Source organism: Macaca nemestrina, chromosome 7 (genome assembly GCF_043159975.1).
Source record: "Macaca nemestrina isolate mMacNem1 chromosome 7, mMacNem.hap1, whole genome shotgun sequence".
Lineage (NCBI taxonomy): Eukaryota > Metazoa > Chordata > Mammalia > Primates > Cercopithecidae > Macaca > Macaca nemestrina.
Genome location: NC_092131.1, coordinates 53,059,619 through 53,076,513, shown reverse-complemented (window position 1 = coordinate 53,076,513; position 16,895 = coordinate 53,059,619). Strand labels below are relative to the sequence as shown.

Below are 16,895 nucleotides of genomic sequence, written 5' to 3'. Positions count from 1 at the left end.
ACTTGGAAATCTTATCTTGCACTGATGTCCATTATAGGCTCATACTTGGCCCTAGAGTTTCTAATAAAATTAGTGCCAATATTTTATTTAATATAACTATAAATAAAATATTGACACTAATAAAAAAATTAAGACCTATCACTTGATGACTACTGATAACAATAAAAGGTTTTATTAATATTAATCACCACCCTCAATCTTTACATAAAAATTTATGCCAGGCCTATACTTTTAAAAAGGCAAAATCCTCAGAGTAGAAAACATCATATAACCAACACAGAAATACTAAACTTTTTTTTTTTTTTTTTTGAGACGGAGTCTCGCTCTGTCGCCCAGGCTGGAGTGCAGTGGCCGGATCTCAGCTCACTGCAAACTCCGCCTCCCGGGTTCGGGCCATTCTCCTGTCTCAGCCTCCTGAGTAGCTGGGACTACAGGCGCCCGCCACCTCGCCCGGCTAGTTTTTTGTATTTTTTAGTAGAGACGGGGTTTCACCGTGTTAGCCAGGATGGTCTCGATCTCCTGACCTAGTGATCCGCCCGTCTCGGCCTCCCAAAGTGCTGGGATTACAGGCTTGAGCCACCGCGCCCGGCCCAGAAATACTAAACTTTTTAAGAGCTCAGGCCAGGCGCGGTGGCTCATGCCTGTAATGCCAGCACTTTGGGAGGCCAAGGCGGGTGGATCACAAGGTCAGGAGATCGAGACCATCTGGCGAACAAGGTGAAACCTCATCTCTACTAAAAATACAAAAATTAGCCAGGCATGGTGGCGGGCACCTGTAGTCCCAGCTACTCGGGAGGCTGAGGCAGGAGAATGGTGTGAAACTGGGAGGCGGAGCTTGCAATGAGCCGAGATTGCACCACTGCACTCCAGCCTGGGCAACAGAGCGAGACTCCATCTCAAAAACAAAACAAAACAAAAAGAGCTCAAACCTAAGGCAAAAAGCCAATATATTCATTTTGTCTATTCATGAAATATATATTTAATGTGTACTGTATCATACCTTGTTCCAAATCCTAAGAACATATCAGTACACAAAACAAAAATCTTTATCTTTGTGTAGCTTACATTCTGGTGGGTGGTGGGGTGAGGAAAAGGGGCAGATATTTTCCCCCATAGTACTTACCACCTTCTAATATACTATTAGTTGCCTTCTAAGAAAACACCTCCTTACTAGAGTTTTGGAGTCAGTATAATCTTCTATATAACAATGACTATGAAGAATAAGGTTTGAAAGTATTGCCAAGAAACAGTGCAAGATAGTAATATTTACTTATGTTCATTTAATGTCATTTTGGAAAGCAGAATTTTATTTAACGTCATTTTCAATAAGGTTGAAACAAGATTAAAACTGTGAACTAACCATAAAATAAACTAACCACAAAACTATAATCAACCAAAGTGCTCCAGGCTACTTAATCAAAGTTTTAAAAAATATGTTTTATCCAAAAAAATTACCTATAGTAAGAAAAAAGTGCTGAAAACCTTCTAATAAGTTAAGTGTAGATCCAAGGCTTACCATGAATCTGTGAGTGAGATGCAAGGGTGTAGAACCCGACTGAAATGGCTTTTGCCTGGGAGTTGGCATGGGTCCATCATAAAATGGCCTTTGGGATGTTACAAGTGGTAGATTGTGAATGCTGCCTTCCTGACCATCTTCCTCCTCCTCTTTGAGAAGACTAGAACCAGTTTTTAGCATTGAAATATCTACAACACAAAGGATCATAATTAAGGGAATCACGAATACCAATGATTTGTAAAAAGGAAAGCATATGGAATCTAGTAACTTTTTCATTCATATGCAATGACACTGACATGCTATTTGCCTCTTTCACTGTGTTAAAGAGATGCAGTGATGGTGCAAAAGCAATGGTGGGTAAAATTCCTAGTGCCCTGACACCAATCAAGGCAGGGGCACCTAACTGTATTAATCATTACCGCATTGTTAACCGCTACTCACTTGCAGTAAAAATATTAATTTTATTAAATCTTGACACTTACACAGTTTTTTTTTAAAGTTGTGTGCTAAAATGAGAAGTGTGATGGCTGTCTTAAAAAAGTACTTATGCAATTATTTGAGTTGTAAGCTGAACTAAGTGATTTTTTTTCACAGAACACTACTTTTACTTGAAAAACAAATGCCAAATAAACTATGGTTATGCAGAATTGGATCTTTGGCAAACATTTTCTCAGAAATGAATGAAGTGAGCCTGTCAATTAAGAAAAAATAACTGGCAGGATTTGTTGCCAATGACAACATTTGAGCTTTCAGGCCAGGCGCAGTGGCTCACACCTGTAATTCCAGCACTTTGGGAGGCCGAGGCGGGCAGATCACTTAAGGTCGGGAGTTTCATGTTGACCAGCCTGGCTGGTCAAATATAAAATTTTGTATTTTAGTCTCTACTAAAAATACAAAAATTGTATTTTACGCCTGTAATCCCAGCACTTTGGGAGGCCGAGGTGGGCAGATCACGTGGTCAGGAGATCGAGACCATCCTGGCTAACACGGTGAAACCCCGTCTCTACTAGAAATACAAAAAATTAGCCGGGTGTGGCGGTGGGCGCCTGTACTCCCAGCTACTCGGGAGGCTGAGGCAGGAGGATGGCGTGAACCTGGGAGGCAGAGCTTGCAGTGAGCAGAGATCGCGCCACTGCACTCCAGCCTGGGCGACTGAGCGAGACTCCGTCTAAAAAAAAAAAAAAAAAAGGCCGGGCGCGGTGGCTCAAGCCTGTAATCCCAGCACTTTGGGAGGCCGAGACGGGCGGATCACGAGGTCAGGAGTTCGAGACCATCCTGGCTAACACGGTGAAACCCCGTCTCTACTAAAAAATACAAAAAACTAGCCGGGCGAGGTGGCGGGTGCCTGTAGTCCTGGCTACTCGGGAGGCTGAGGCAGGAGAATGGCGTAAAAACCCGGGAGGCAGAGCTTGCAGTGAGCTGAGATCCGGCCACCGCACTCCAGCCTGGGCGACACAGCGAGACTCCGTCTCAAAAAAAAAAAAAAAAATTATTAGCCAGGCATGGTGGCACATGCCTGTAATCCCAGCTACTCAGAAGGCTGAGACATGAGAATCGCTTAAACCCGGGAGACTCTGTCTCAAAAAAAAAAAAAAAAAAGAGCTGGGCACAGTGGCTCATGCCTGTAATCCCAGCACTTTGGGAGGCCAAGGAGAGTGGATCATTTGAGGTCAGGAGTTTGAGACCAGATTGACCTACATAGTGAAACCCTGTCTTTACTAAAATACAAAAATTAGCCGGGCATGGTGGCGGGCACCTATAATCCCAGCTACTCAGGAGGTTGAGGCAGGAGAATCACTTGTACCCAGGGGACAGAGGTTGCAGTGAACTGAGATCACGCCACTGCCTTCTAGCCTGGGTGACAGAGCAAGACTCCCTCTCAAAAAATAAAAAAAAGAAATTTGAGCTTTCAATTAAAAATTAAGATATTGGAAAGCCTCTATTTGCCATTATGAGCTTCACAACTTTCTAATACTTAGAAACTGCTGATGAGATTGGTAACAACACTAGCAGATATAATTTATAGGCAGGTGCTATGACTCATGCTTGTAATTCCAGCACTTTTGGAGGCTGGGGAGGGAAGATCACCTGAGGCCAGAATTTCAAGACCAGCCTGGGCAACAAAGCAAGATTCCATCTCTATAAAAAATAAAAAATTAGATGGGCATGGTGGCATGCATCTGTAGTCCTAGCTACCCAGAAGGCTGAGTGGGAGAACTGCTTGAGCCCAGGAGTTCAAGGTTATACTGAGGTGCATACCACTGCACTCCAGTCTAGGTGACAGAGCAAGACGCTATCTCTAAAAACAAAAATTAATTAATTAAAAACAACATATAATAAAAAACAAAAACAAATACTTTATATTAAATAAAAAGTGTCAAAATAAAGATCTATAAACTTCAGTGAACCAATATTATCAATTCATATGTTACAAAATTAAACATGATTTTAAAAAATCCATTCAACATTCAAGTCAGATCAATGAATTTTTTTATTTTGTTTTATTTTTTTCTGAGACAGGGTCTTGCTCTGTTGTCCTGCCTGGAGCTCACTGTTGCAATCATGGCTCACTGCAGCCTTCACCTCTCAGCCTCGAGAGATCCTCCTACCTTAGCCTCCCAAGTAGGTGGGACTACAGGCACACACTACCACACCTGGCTAATTTTTAAAGTTTTTTCTAGAAAGAAGGTCTCACTATGTTGCCCTGGCTGGTCTTGAACTCCCGGCCTCAAGCAATCCTCCTGCCTGGGCCTCGCAAAGTGCTGGGATTACAGGTGTGAGCCACCATTCCCAGCCAGACCAATGAATTTTAACATAATAGAGCCGTAAGAGTTCACTGAAGTTTTCAGATTACCTTTGCAAGTAATCTTTAGGAAATGATCATCTTCTGAGTCTTGGTGCAACATCAAAGAATATCCACAATTAGTTGAATGTGCTATTAAAAGATTTCTTAAAATACTTCTCTCGGCCGGGCGCGGTGGCTCAAGCCTGTAATCCCAGCACTGTGGGAGGCCGAGATGGGCGGATCACGAGGTCAGGAGATCGAGACCATCCTGGCTAACACGGTGAAACCCCGTCTCTACTAAAAAATAGAAAAAACTAGCCGGGCGCGGTGGCGGGCGCCTGTAGTCCCAGCTACTCCGGAGGCTGAGGCAGGAGAATGGCGTGAACCCGGGAGGCGGAGCTTGCAGTGAGCTGAGATCCGGCCACTGCACTCCAGCCTGGGCGGCAGAGCGAGACTCCGTCTCAAAAAAAAAAAAAAAAATACTTCTCTCTTTTCATATTACATATTTATGTGAGGCCAAATTTTCTTCATACACTTGAAACAAAAACAATGTATGGCAATAGACTTAATCCAGAAGATGAGAGAATCCAGCTGTCCTCTATGACAGACATTACAAAGATTGCAATGCCACTCTTCTCACTAAATTTTTTTTGTTCTTAATAAAAAAGTATTCATGTTTACGTGAGTTTATTGTTATTTTTAAGTGAATAAATATTTTTAAATTTCTGAATTTTAATTTCTAATATGTAAATGACAATAGACATAACTCTATATAAATAAATGCTCTCTGAAGGGTCCTCAAAATTTTTTAGAGTATAAAGGCTACTGAGACCAAAACATTTGAGGACTGTTGTTCTATAAACTCTATATGACTTTAAACAGCACAACATAGCACTGCACATTGGCATTTTACTTGATAATGTTCAAGTGTTATTTTAGCATGTGAGTTGTTACAATAAGCACTCTATTCAAAGATTTTAAATTACCATCTCAATTTCTTTAACAATACAATACTATTCAGGTTATCTATTACTTCTTGAGTTAGCGAGGTAGTTTGTGTCTTTCAGAAAATTCGTCCATTTCATTTAAGTTGTTAAATTTATGGGCATAGTTATTCATAATATTTCCATTATGCCTTTGATATTAATAGTAGCGCTGCCATACAGACAAATAATGTGAATTACAGCTGTAATTTTAAATTTTCTAATAGCTATGTTTAAAAAGTAAAAGAAAACAGCCATAATTTTAATAATATAGTGCATTTAAAATATATATTATCATTTCGACATGTACTATGTATACAAAATTTTCCAGGAGTTTTACATTCTTTTTTTCATATTGTCTTCAAAATCTGGCTGCACTCCATGGTAAAACCCCATCTCTACTAAAAATACAAAAATTAGCCAGGTATGTTGGCGTGTGCCTATAATCCCAGCTAGTCAGGAGGCTGAGGCATGAGAATCACTTGAATCCCGGAGGCAGAGGTTGCAGTGAGCCAAAATCACACCACTGCACTCCAGTCTGGGTGACAGAGAGAGATTCCGCCTCAAAAAAAAAAAAAAAAAAAAAAAAAAGTCTGGTTGCACTCATAACATATCTCAATTTGAACTAACCACATTTCAAGTGCTCAACAGCTACATGTGGCTAGTGGCTACTACATATTAGATAGCACAAATCTACAGATCTATAGTGATGGCCCACCCCTCTTTCATTCTCTATGTTAGTAATTTGTGTCTTCTCTTTACTGATCAACCACGATAGATATTTATTAATTTTATTGATCTTTTCTTTTGAGATGGAGTCTTGCTCTGTTGCCCAGGAGGGCATGCAGTGACGCGATCTCAGCTCACTGCAACCTCCGCTTCCTGGGTTCAAGTGAGCCTCTTGCCTCAGTCTCCTGAGTAGCTGGGATTACAGGCATGCATCACCACACCCAGCTAATTTTTGTATTTTTGTAGAGACAGGGTTTTACCATGTTGGCCAGGCTGGTCTTGAACTCCTAACCTCAAGTGATCTGCCCATTTCAGCCTCCCAAAGTGCTGGGATTATAGGCATGAGCCACCATGCCCAGCCTTATTGATCTTCTCAAAGAACCAGCTTTTGGTCTCATTGACTTTCTCTATAGTTTGTTGTCTTTTTCTGTTGTCAATTTTGTTGAATTTTGCTCTGCATTATTTCCTTCCTTCTATTTGCTTGGGGTTTAGTTTTCTCTTTTTCTAGTCTGCCACAACAGAAGCTTAGATTATAGATTTGAAACCTTTTTAAACAAAGTCCTAATGCTATAAAGTTTCCTCTAAGCACCATTTTAGCTACATTCTACAAATTCAATAATGACTTTAACAGTGTTAATAAAAAATCCAAAACATTAATCAACAGGATAATCACATGCACAAAGTCAAATTCTTACCAACTGAGTTTTCATCATCTTCTAGGATGTGACTTCGTTGTCTAAGACGACCTGAAGCCATCATGAGGTCATCATCTTCATCATCATTTATAATCCCTTTTGAAAAAGAAGGGATCTCGACTGCATTGTCATTTAGAAAATCACCAGTATTACTCATATCATCACCATCAAAAAGATCATTGTAATCCTTTTCCACTCTGCTAGATACCTTGAACAAATTAATACAAATTATAAAAGTGAATGATTTAGAAAAACTCAATTACTAAAAAGGTAATCTTTTAATATGCACCTATAAATTCTACCAAGTAGCAAACTCACTGAACAGATAAGAATAATTAGTAAATGTATTTATAAGAATTGCATTTATATTTACACGATAAGACCCAGTTCTTATTTCAAATGCCTTATAGTCTGGGGATGGGATAGGAGTATAGGGACTGACATGTAAACAAATATGGTATATGCCAAAATATAAAATAAGATTTTATTCCTCAGAAGTCATTTCCCAGCAAAGTCACATTAATATGATAAAGTTCCTATAAAGTCTCTCATATTGTAAGACATGCTCTCATTTACTTTTATTTTGAACAAGATACTGCATAAGATACATTTTCTTTATATTATCTCAGTTAAAGTTACTGTTTTGATACTTATAAAAATAAAGTGATAGAACCAATAGAAAAACAAAGAAGGCAAAGAAATTCTACATAAAGCCCCGGCATGGTGATTCACACCTGTAATCTCAGAACTTTGGGAAGCCGAAGCACGTGGATGGCTTGAGCCCAGGAATCCAAGACCAGCCTGGACAACATGATGAAATCTCATCTCCACAAAAAATTAGCCAGGCATGGTGGCATGGGTCTACAGTCCCAGCTACCTGGGAGGCTGAGGTGGGAGGATCACCTGAGCCTGGAAGGTCGAGGCTACAGTGAGCCATGATCTCACCACTGCACTCCAGCATGAGTGACAGAGTGAGACCCTGTCTCAAAATAAACAAATTTTTAGATCACTTTAAAAAGTGAAATGGTAAGCAGATACACTGGAAAGATCTCAAGTTACTCCTATAGGATGAATAAAAACTGTACAAATGTTAAGCCAAAGGAAATTTATAGTTTGGTATAAAAGTCTAATAAGAACACCATTAACAGATTAAAAAATATTACATCATAAACCTTTTATTTTCATTCATATATTTATTTATTTATTGACAGAGTGGAGCCTCGCTCTGTTGCCAGGCTGGAGTGTAGTGGTACGATCTTGGCTCACTGCAACCTCCGCCTCCTGGGTTCAAGCTATTCTCCTGCTTCAGTTTCCCAAGTAGCTGGGACTACAGGCGCGCGCCACCACGTCCAGCTAATTTTTGTATTTTTAGTAGAGATGGGTTTTCACCATGTTGGCCAGGATGGTCTCGATCTCTTGTCCTTGTGATCCGCCCGTCTTGGCTTCCCAAAGTGCTGGGATTGCGGGCATGAGCCACTACGCCCGGCCTTTTTTTTCTTTTTTGACACAGAGTCTCACTTTGTCACCCAGGCTGGAGTGCAGTGGCATGATCTTGGCTAACTGCAAATTCCATCTCCCAGGTTCAAGTGATTCTCCTGCCTCCGCCTCCTGAGTATCTAGGGTTACAGGCCTACACAACCACACCTGGCTAAGCTTTGTATTTTCTGTAGAGATAGGGTTTCACTATGTTCGCCAGGCTATTCTTGAACTCCTGACCTCAGGTGATAAATCCACCTCGGCCTCCAAAAGTGCTGGAATTATAGGCGTGATCCACCATACCCAGACCGTCATAAACCTTTTAAATGGAAGTAAACATAATTGTGCTCTGAAAACTGATGTTTAATAAAATGAGATGAAAAGTATTTCTAAATCCATAAATTGAAAAATACTTCATATGAGTAAATTAATAACTAAGTGCTATAAGAAGATATTTAACCAATCCATTTATAATCCTAAAAGTTTACGTACTCAAGTTGGTAAAAAACTGTTTTTAGATTTTCTTATTAAAAAAACGGGGAGGAGGCCGGGCGCGGTGGCTCAAGCCTGTAATCCCAGCACTTTGGGAGGCCGAGACGGGTGGATCACGAGGTCAGGAGATCGAGACCATCCTGGCTAACACGGTGAAACCCCGTCTCTACTAAAAAATACAAAAAACTAGCCGGGCGAGGTGGCGGGCGTCTGTGTTCCCAGCTACTTGGGAGGCTGAGGCAGGAGAATGGCGTAAACCCGGAAGGCGGAGCTTGCAGTGAGCTGAGATTCGCCCACTGTACTCCAGCCCGGGCGACAGAGCCAGACTCCTTCTCAAAAAAAAAAAACAAACGGGGAGGTCAGGCGTAGTGGCCCATGCCTATAATCGTAGCACTTTGGGAGGCTGAGGTAAGTGGATCACCTGAGGTCAGGAATTTAAGAACAGCCTGGCCAACATGGTGAAACCCCATCTCTACTAAAAATACAAAAAATTAGCCGGGCGTGGTGGCAGGTGCCTGTTATCCTACCTACTTGGGAGGCTGAGGCAGGAGAATCGCTTGAACCCAGGAGGTGGAGGTTGCAGGGAGCCGCCATCGCACTCCAGCCTAGGCAACAGAGGAGACTCTGTCTCAAAGAAACAAAATTTTTTTAATAGGGAACTGTGCCTCATATTTATGATGAAGGCAATAAAATGTTCACAGGTGTGAAATTATCCCAGCTAATTTTTGTATTTTCAGTAGAGTTGGGGTTTCGTCATGTTGGCCAGGCTGGTCTTGAACTCCTGACCTCAGATGATCCACCGGCCTCGGCCTCCCAAAGTGCTGGGATTGCAGCTATGAGCTACCGCGCCCAGCCAAGAATTTTTTTCTGAATTCACTTTTTGTGTTTACCAATGTTACACATACATATATATTAGTTGAAAAGTTTTACAAGGTGTGCCATGAAAATAGCCCTCTCCACAGCCCCAACTTACTTCTCTACAGAATAAATCTTTCCAGCTCTTTTAGTTGTTTCTTTGCTACTTCTTCCATACCTGTAAATCATATTCTAGCAGAATTTTTTTTTTTTTTTTTTTTTTTTTTGAGAGGCAGTCTTGCTCTGTTGCCCAGGCTGGAGTGCAGTGTTGCGATCTCGGCTCACTGCAAGCTCCGCCTCCTGGGTTCACGCCATTCTCCTGCCTCAGCCTCCTGAGTAGCTAGGACTACAGGCGCCCGCCACCGCGCCCGGCTAATTTTTTGTATTTTTAGTAGAGACGGGGTTTCACTGTGGTCTCGATCTCCTGACCTTGTGATCCGCCCGCCTCGGCCTCCCAAAGTGCTGGGATTACAGGCTTGAGCCACCGCGCCCGGCCTTTTTTTCACTTTTAATCACTGTGTTTAATAGATCCTATTAACTTCTATCTATGGAAGATGAGGATTTGGTACCCTTTCATAACCACCCCAACTGCCATGCTTGCATGTACACTATTCTCCGACCCCAATTCTCCCAATATAGATAGATACATCCTCCTTGTGGTTCAATCAATATACAGTATTTAGGTTAGTAAGCTCATGCAAATGTTATTCATAGCTGAATAAAAATAATAGCCAACACTTTTAAAGTACGTCAAACTTATGAAGTGTGCTAGACACTGTTCTAACTATATGTAATTCACTTAATCCTCCCAATAACCCCAAGTGGCTGGCATTATTCCTATCTTTTAACAGATATAGTATACTATGATCACTTGTCCTTTCTTTTACAACTTTTTGTTTTCCCTGGAGTTAAACTCTCTCTTTACATCTTTTCTCTTAGACAAATTTGCCAAAGATGATTTTCCCAATCTCCTGCCTGAAACGCATAACGCTGGCTGACAATGTTCTGAGAACCTAGTAGAACTGAGATGGTCATTTCAACACTCAAGTATCTAATCTTTCATTTAATCCTCTGTTTTCAGTACAGTATTTCCCCCTTACCCAAGACCATTCAACTGTAACCAGTGTCCCTAGACCAAGGACAGTCTATTTCATCTTTTCTAAAAAAACAAATCTCCAACATTCTGCCAGAATGCATGTGAAGACAGGGGAGGGCAGGTACTCAGCTTTGAACACATATGTTGAAACTAGAGGACTCTACTTGTTTATTAAATCACCTCTCCTGTTTTCGGCCCCACTTTTAGAAGTACCTAGTGCTACCAAATTCTGAATCTCTGGGGATTCAGTGAGGCAAACTGAGTAGCACCTCAGCTTCCAGAAACTAGTTTTAGAATTCAACTTTTTGAGAAGTTGAAGTGAGTTTCCAATCATCCTTCTATTCTCTAGCCTCCCTTTTTTAATTTTTATTTTTTAGATGGGGTCTCACTGCCATCCAGGCTGGAGTGCGGAGGCATAATCATAGCTTGCTGTAGCCTCAACCTCCTAAGCTCTAGTGATCCTCCCACCTCAGCCTCCTGAGTAGGAGCATAAGACTACAAGCACACACCACCATACTTGCCTAATTTTTATTTTTTGTAGAGATGGGGTCCCACCATGTTGCCCAGGCTGATCTCAAACTCCTGGGCTCAAGATATCCTCCCAAAGTGTTGAGATTACAGGTGTGAGCCACTGCAGCAGGGCTCAAAATTATTTTTATAATCATCCCTTCAACTGTCTTCTTAAACCTTATGGGATTATGCATTCAAAAAAATGCCTTTAGAATAGTCTTTGTGGGAGTTCCAGGAGGGACAGATATAAAGGCATGTATTAAGTCTGCAATCTGTAATCAGAAGTCTAAACTAAGACTTGAATATAAATAGATACATCTACTAGGCAGGGTGAATAATGAACAAAAGCAAGAAGGTATAAAACAAGGTGCCTGTTTAAAGTTGCTCAGTAAAGCTGTTTGGCTAAGCACAGGAGGTGTATGAGTAGTTCTAAGAGTTAAGGCTAATTCAGAGTAGATATAGTTTGCAGGCCAAACTGAGATCTGATACAAAATAGTATTTAATGAAAGGTATTCCTTGGAAAGGCATTATATACAGAGAAAAAAGTTTCTTAGTAAAATACACTTGGGAGACATCGGGTTGAACAAGTAAGAAGTTTTCTTACTGTAGATTACTACTCAGAATCTACTATAGTAACATGAAAAGTAATTTTCCAAGAAAATAAGGCAGTTTGTGGTGTCTTCCAAATCCATATGATCACAGAAACATTTTGGAGAAACCGTTGTACCATACTTCTTTTTACCTTACTGCTTGATGTCTTTCCACTGGGGTCACAAACATTCTCTAGAAGCCCTAGATTTCCTTCTGCATCAGTATATGATATTCGACCACAAGTAGGATGCCATGCCAGACCACAAATTGCATAACCTTTCTCATGTTTCACCCTAAAAATTAAAAAGTAGTTTCTAAAAATACTGTCAAGAAAAATATAAACTGTACATTTCTTTAGGTAAATTTTAGTAAAGATTAAATGACTTTTGACAATAATTTATAAATAATATAAATTTAATTATATTTTCATTCTGACAATCTGATGGCAAATTTGAAATGTTTCGAAATAAAACAAATACAAAACTAATAAAGATGAGCAAAGAAGAGACAAAAGATATACTAAATCATACCTTTCCATGCAGTCTTTGGTTTCCACATTCCAAACTATAATTAGACCATTAATACTACCTGCAGCTAAATATTGCCCACAGGGAGACCAGGTTACTATATTGAGGGTCTGTAAAGAAAAACAGTCAATAAATAATGATTTTGTAAAATTTCAAACTAAATACTCATTTTATTACCAAATTCAATTTTCTTTACATTTTTTTTTTCAAGAATTTGGAGAGCAATCAACCAAATTCAAATGTTTATATCCCTGTTCTATATTATTTCTAATTATATTTGATACACAAATGACAAGACAAAGTTTGCTTTTTTTTTTTTCAATTTTATAACTTTATTTGATGTATTTGACGATCAGCGATCAGTTTCTCATCCACACTGACTGTCTGTAGATTTTTGAAAGTGGTAACAGGTACATAGGTAACCAAAGTATAGAGCTTATTTGGTGAATCTTCATCTTCATTACGTTTTCTGGACAGCCGCACAGGGATTCGGTATGGGACATTCCTTATTCCTCTGGCCCAGACAGCTTTGTTGAGCCTAGTATCAATGCGCACATCTGGAGTTCCCATCTCCTTCATGGCAAATTTCCGAATCTCTTTGAGTGCCCGAGGGGCACGCTTCTTGAAAACCACTCCATGGATGCGCTTGTGAATGCTGATGGTGTATTCTCGGGTCACCATCTCGTTGATGGCAGAACGGCCCTTTTCCTTCTTGCCACCCTTCCTTGCGGGAGCCATTCTGCCGGGTCCAAGTTGGAAAGGAAGAGCCGCGAGGTATTGTAGAGTTTGCTTATTTTCTAACCTTATTTTTCAATAATATTCAAGTATCACTATCAGCTATTACTTTATCATGAAAAAGTTATACTGGAACAATTTTATTTTATTTTTAGAGTCAGGATCTTGCTCTGTCACTGAGGCTGCAGTGCAGTGGCAGTGGCACCATCATTATTCACTGCAACTTCCAACTCTTGAAGCTCAAGTGACCCTCCTGCCTCGGCCTCCCAGGTAGCTAGGACTACAGGCATGCACCACTACACCTGGCTAATTTTTTAGTATTTTTTTGTAGAAATGGAGTCTTGTTTTGTTGCCCAGGTTGGTTTCGGATTCCTGGCCTCAAGCAATCCTCCTGCCTCAGTCTCTCAAAGTGCTGGGATTACAGGCATGAGCCACTGTGTCCAGCCACTGGCACAAGTTTCAAAGCAAAACCTAAAACCTAAAAAATGTTATTATCCTAGAGAGACAATTCAAGACATTCTCTTAGCATTCACAACCAAGATGAAGAAAACTAGTAAGTGAACTTTAATAAGCCATTGATGACCTACTGGGCTTACATTTCCTTAACTGTAAATATCTGTGCATGTAAAAGAAAGAGAAAACAGACCAACAACCTTTCTTGCTCTAAAATTTCAGAGTCCATGATCACAAGTCTCAGTGAAACTTACTTAACAATAAAGGCTAACTACTGATAGCTTTAGAATAACTTGTGCAAATACGATGCAAGGGTTAAATTTGACTTCTTATAATAAAGACCTATTTCGTATCCAGTTATGATTAAATGAAGAAAGGATGAGTTGTTAGAAGATGGACCACATACAACAGCCAGGAGTTGTTTTCCAATTCAATAATATTTAACTGCAACTGTATTCAGGCAAACTATGCATTAATTGCTCCTTATAGCCCACTGAAAGTGTCACTTTATAAAACCTACCTGAGAGATGAAATTATCTGAAAGATCAAATTGATGACTCCAAGTTTCTCTTCTATATAGCTTAACAGATTTTTCCACAGGAATTGCCAGTAACTATTAGAAAAGATAAACAACTTAAACAAAAGTTTACATTAAACTGAACTTGAAGACGGAAAAAGACACAAAATTCATTCAGATAAATTTACAAGACATAAAAGCAAATTAGTTTTTATTGTTTCTGTTTTTAAGAGACGGTGTCTCACTGTGTTGCCCAGGTTGGTCTTCAACTCCTGGGTTCAAGGGATCTTCCTGGCTCAGCCTTCTAAGTAGCTGGGACTACAGGCATACACCACTGTGCCAGGCACAAACCTGTATTTTAACTGGCAACTAATGAAACTCAGAATATTACTTAAAACTTCATTAAGCAAAAAATAGGTGATAATTTGTCATGGGAAGAGAAAAAAATAAAGGTGATCACTCTATTGCTTGCACCCAAAAATGGAGAACTTGTAATTACTAGTACTTTTAGTAAGATCACTTTTTCCCCCCACCAAAAAATGGAGAACTTGTAATTACTAGTACTTTTAATACAATTACTTTTTTCTCCCACCAAAAAATGGAGAACTTGTAATTACTAGTACTTTTAATAAGATAACTTTCTGCCCCCACCAAAAAATGGAGAACTTGTAATTACTAGTACTTTTAATACGATTACTTTTTTCCCCCACCAAAAAATGAAGAACTTGTAATTACTAGCACTTTTAATACGATTACTTTTTTCCCCTCCAAAAGATAGTCTTGCTCTGTCACCCACGCTGGAGTGCAGTGGTGTGATCATAATTCACTGAGCCTCAAACTCCTGGGGTCAAAGGATCTTCCTGCTTCAGCCTCCCAAATAGCTAGGACTACAGCCCAACTAATTTTTTTCCTGGTGTGTGTGTGTGTGTGTGTGTGTCTTTTTTTTCTTTTTTTTTTTTTAGAGATGGGGTCTCGCTGTGTTGCTCAAGCTGGTACTGAACTCTGGCCTCAAGTGATCCTCCTGCCTCAGCCTCCCAAAGTGTTGAGATTACAGCGTGAGACACCGTGCCTGACCTTCAATACTATTTCTTAAGGAATCTAGGCCCTTCTAATTTAAAAATTCCTCCCATTTGTTGGCGGAAAATAAAGACAGAATCCTTCAAATATCTTGAAAAACAAGAAATGTATCTTCTTATGCATTCTTCTAAAGAAACTGATTAGTAGAAAAAACTGTGTATTCATTCCATGATTATCCAAAAAACAATTAGTAATATATAATAAAATCTTTATTTTAAATAATTTTCAATTAGATTTTTTTGTAAGCAAAGAAAAAAATACACACTACATTTCCTTGAGCTCAATTATCACTTTACTCTAGAATGTACATTGTTAAAAGTTCACATGGGCTAGGTGTGGTAGCTCAGGCCTATAATCTCAGCACTTTGGGAGGCTGAGACAGGCAGATCACTTGAGCTCAGGAGTTTGAGACCAGCCTGAGTAACATAATGAGACCCTGTCTCTACAAAAAATAAAAAAATTAGCCAGCCATTGTGGGCGCGTGCCTCTAGTCCCAGCTACTCGGGTGGGGGACTGAGGTGGGAGGATGTAACTGAGTCCAGGAGGCAGAGGTTTCAGTGAATCATGATCATGCCACTGCATTCCAGCCTGGGCAACAGAGTGAGACCATGTCTCAAAAAAAGGAAAGAAAAAATAATTTTAAAAGCCAATTGTGTGTGTGTGTATTTATCTACAAAAGAAAGAAAAACAAACTGTGTATTTATATATATATATTGCCCAGGCTGGAGAGTAGTGCCATCTCAGCTCACTGCAACCACTGTCTCCCAGGTTCAAGCAATTCTCCTGCCTCAGCCTCCCGAGTAGCTGGGACTACAGGTGCACACCACCACGCCTGGCTAATTTTTGTATTTTCAGTAGAGGCAGGATTTTATCACGTTGGCCAGGCTGGTCTCGAACTCCTGACCTCAGTTGATGCACACACCTCAGTCTCTCAAAGTGCTGGGATTATAGGCGTGAGCCACTGTGCCCGGCCACCAACTGTATACTTTTTATGTACACTGTCTGCTCATGTCTTTGCTTATCTTTCTAATGGGTTTTTACTGATTTGTAAGAATACTTTGCATACTATGGAAATTAGCTGTGTTTTATTGTTTCAAACTTCCTTCCCCAGTTTGTCATTTGTACTGTGACTATAATATTTTGTATCATGCAAAATTATTTACTTTTTGTATGATCTACTTTTATTTTCTGAAAAATTTCGAAAGAATAGAAAAGTTGAAATAATAATATAGTAAATACCTATATACAAACTCATCATGTGGAAGAAAGCTTCCAAGATGGTCCTCAAAGATTCCCACTTCCTGGTATTCATATCCTTGTGCTAATACGTTTGCTAAATCTCCTTTTCTCTACCTTTATATACACTAACTTTCCATATACATTTGGGTCTATTTATCTCTTCAACAGGTATGTGTCTATTCATAACTCAATAGCAAACTTTTAACTCTCATAACTTTGTTTTATTATCTGATTGAATTAGATTATTTGCAACACTTCTTTTTCAAAATTTTTCATTTTCCACATGGATTTTCTCATTTTTTTAAGAAACCAATTGTTTATTTTCTTTTTTGAGATAGAGTCTTGCTCTGTCACCGGGGCTAGAGTGCAGTATTGTAATCTCGTCTCACTGCAACCTCCGCCTCCCGGGTTTCAAGCAGTTCTTATGCCCGAGACTCCCAAGTAGCTGGGATTACAGGTGTGTGCCACCACGCCCAGCTAATTTCTGTATTTTTAGTAGAGACAGGGTTTCGCCATGTTGCCCAGGCTGGTCTTGAACTTGTGGCCTGAAGTGATCCACCTGCCTCAGCCTCCCAAAGTGCTGGGATTATAGGCATGAGCCATCAAACCCGACCCAATG

The 16,895-nt window shown here is 39.9% G+C and overlaps 2 protein-coding genes across 4 annotated transcripts in view; both read right to left on the bottom strand.

The window, feature by feature from the left end:
* The window catches only part of LOC105481788 (WD repeat and HMG-box DNA binding protein 1), an 85,688-nt gene that overhangs the window by 44,666 nt on the left and 24,127 nt on the right, over positions 1-16,895 (bottom strand). For 2 of the 3 annotated variants that reach the window (XM_011741522.3, XM_011741523.3), the window contains exons 8-12: positions 13,964-14,056; positions 12,259-12,365; positions 11,880-12,021; positions 6,709-6,916; positions 1,517-1,704 (exon numbers count right to left, since the gene is read on the bottom strand). In XM_011741522.3, the coding sequence (XP_011739824.1) occupies positions 1,517-1,704; positions 6,709-6,916; positions 11,880-12,021; positions 12,259-12,365; positions 13,964-14,056 (738 nt within the window). The remainder of the gene's footprint in view (positions 1-1,516; positions 1,705-6,708; positions 6,917-11,879; positions 12,022-12,258; positions 12,366-13,963; positions 14,057-16,895) is intronic. The other variant, XM_011741524.3, reaches the window with a different exon arrangement.
* On the bottom strand, positions 12,379-13,413 carry LOC112426672 (large ribosomal subunit protein eL31-like). The gene has a single exon (XM_071100153.1). It carries the CDS (start codon positions 12,991-12,993, stop codon positions 12,580-12,582), a length of 414 nt encoding a protein of 137 aa, XP_070956254.1. The 5' UTR covers positions 12,994-13,413; the 3' UTR covers positions 12,379-12,579.